Source organism: Elephantulus edwardii, unplaced genomic scaffold (genome assembly GCF_000299155.1).
Source record: "Elephantulus edwardii isolate Elephantulus edwardi_28Jun2011 unplaced genomic scaffold, EleEdw1.0 scaffold00217, whole genome shotgun sequence".
NCBI lineage: Eukaryota > Metazoa > Chordata > Mammalia > Macroscelidea > Macroscelididae > Elephantulus > Elephantulus edwardii.
This window is the reverse complement of record NW_006399967.1, coordinates 3496446-3498622: the sequence shown is the minus strand read 5'-3', so window position 1 is coordinate 3498622 and position 2177 is coordinate 3496446. Positions and strand designations below refer to the sequence as shown.

The window sequence follows — 2177 nt, the reverse complement described above, 5'->3', positions numbered from 1 at the left end:
ACACGACGTGTACTCACGTGCACATGGCTTGTGCTCACACACAGATGTCCATGCATGTACACGTGTCACGTACACAAGTACACATGAGAACACACGTGTGTGTGTGTGTGTGTGTGTGTGTGTGTGCAGACTACCTATCCACACGCATGCACAAATGTGGCGTGTACCTGGGTTCGTGCGTGCATCTGCCTGTGTACAGACACACTCGTGTGCACAGTGCATGGACACAGACCCATGTCTTCACAGACAACTTCCTGCGCGCACACGTGGTGCACCTTGAGAGCACACTGGACTCCAGGGCCCTGCACACGAGCCCAGAAGTCAGCGTGCCCCTCCCCTCCATTACAACGCCCACGGGCTGGCATGGCCCCATCCCTCCCCTCCCCGCTGGCTGGCGTCAGCCCTCATGAGATGCCGCCTGTCTGTTTTTGTTCATTTCTCCTTTGATGCAAATGTAACTGGTTGTTTTGGGGCTTTTTACAAAGTGATGTGGAGAGGTGTGGGAATCCTGACACCTCCTCTCGCCTGGGCTCAGCACCAGATGGTGCCAACCCTCTGTGTGGACCAGACACGCGTCCTAGTTCCCTCAGTAGCCCTTCACGTCGATGCCCACCTGGGTCCCTGAGACCAGGCCACATGCCTAGTCCTCAGTGTGGTGCACCTCTGCCTACTGTGTGCTAACCCTTTTCAAAATGCACGGGCTACCGGCACTGTCCACTGTGACAGTCCACTAAACACACCCCTGACCACCCAACCACATCCACTGTGACGGTCCCCTTAACACCCCTGACCACTCAGCAGTGCCCACTCTGACCATCGACTAAACACACCTGGCCACCCTGCAGTGCCTGCTAGAAAGTTATCTATAAACATGGAAAAGCTGACCCCTCAGGTCTGTCCATCCTCATGCAGCGGTCATGTGGGCTCTGTCCATGGCTGTTTGGTGGCCCCTCCCCATCCTGCAGCCCAAGTTCTGTCCTGTGTTTACACATCTCCTTGGCGGTCAGCTCATGATGACCTCCAACTCAGAGTAGACCCACACGAACAGGAACCAGATGCAGGTGACGGGGTGGAATCCTGAAGGGCTGTCTGGAGGAGTTGGCATGTGGGCAGTCCCACACAGTGTCCAGGACCCAAGTGGGAAAGCCCTCCCTGTAGGCGCTTGACCCGATGGCCATAGGGCTCACGGGCAGGCAAGTGGTGCTGTCAGATGGAGTTTCTGGTCACTATTTAGGAGGGCTGGTTCTCAGGGTCACTGGGCCCAGGTTCCCTGGTGGTCCCCACTCTCTCTTCCATCTGCTACAAGAGGCCTGTTGGGGGCACGCCAACTTCCTGTCTCCCCATCTAGGTCCAGCCATTGTCTGCAGGAGAGGATGGCCCCTGTGCTGGAAAGACTAGCCAGGGGCAGTGGGGGGCATGGGAAGCAACCCTTGACTCCTGACAACAACAGCATACCCCAAATTGGTGGGGTGTGACCCTCCCCAAGAAGGGACACCCCCTAGGAAGGAAACCTCATCGTTTCAGCAGAGGAGACACGCTCTGGCCCTAACGGTGACTTTCACCTGCTTCTCTACTGGGCGGGGGGAGCACCACCCCTTGTCCTGTCCAGGGTGGGGTCTCACCAGCAGATGGGGAGCCAAGGTTGCAGCTGCTAGACAGGGCTTTTGAAGAGAGACCTGAGGTCTGCGCTTGTTCCTGTGAGGCCTGGGGACATGGCCAGCTGCCCCCTTCCCCCACAGAGCTCCTTGTGGCCCATGACCTTCGGCCTGGCCTGCTGCGCGGTGGAGATGATGCACATGGCTGCGCCCCGCTACGACATGGACCGCTTTGGCGTGGTCTTCCGCGCCAGCCCACGTCAGTCCGACGTCATGATTGTGGCCGGCACGCTGACCAACAAGATGGCCCCTGCGCTTCGCAAGGTGGGCCCGCAGCCCCTCCCCAGGATCCCAGACCCGAGACCGTGCCTGGAAGGGAGATGCCCCTTCCTCTGCCCCAGCCCTGCCCAGAGTCCACTCCTGCCCACCTGACCTTGCCACACTGCCTGGCCCCAGAGCATGGGGAGCCCTGCGCCCTGACAACCCACCCCGCCTCTCCCCAGGTGTATGACCAGATGCCGGAGCCCCGCTATGTGGTGTCCATGGGGAGGTGAGTGCCCGCCCCCCCCTCGCTTTCCCCCC

General features: G+C 59.7%; 1 protein-coding gene across 1 annotated transcript in view; it reads left to right on the top strand.

The window, feature by feature from the left end:
- The window catches only part of NDUFS7 (NADH dehydrogenase (ubiquinone) Fe-S protein 7, 20kDa (NADH-coenzyme Q reductase)), a 6959-nt gene that overhangs the window by 3188 nt on the left and 1594 nt on the right, over window positions 1–2177 (top strand). The window contains exons 6-7 of the mRNA XM_006898001.1: window positions 1740–1919; window positions 2099–2145. Coding sequence (XP_006898063.1) covers window positions 1740–1919; window positions 2099–2145 — 227 coding nt within the window. The remainder of the gene's footprint in view (window positions 1–1739; window positions 1920–2098; window positions 2146–2177) is intronic.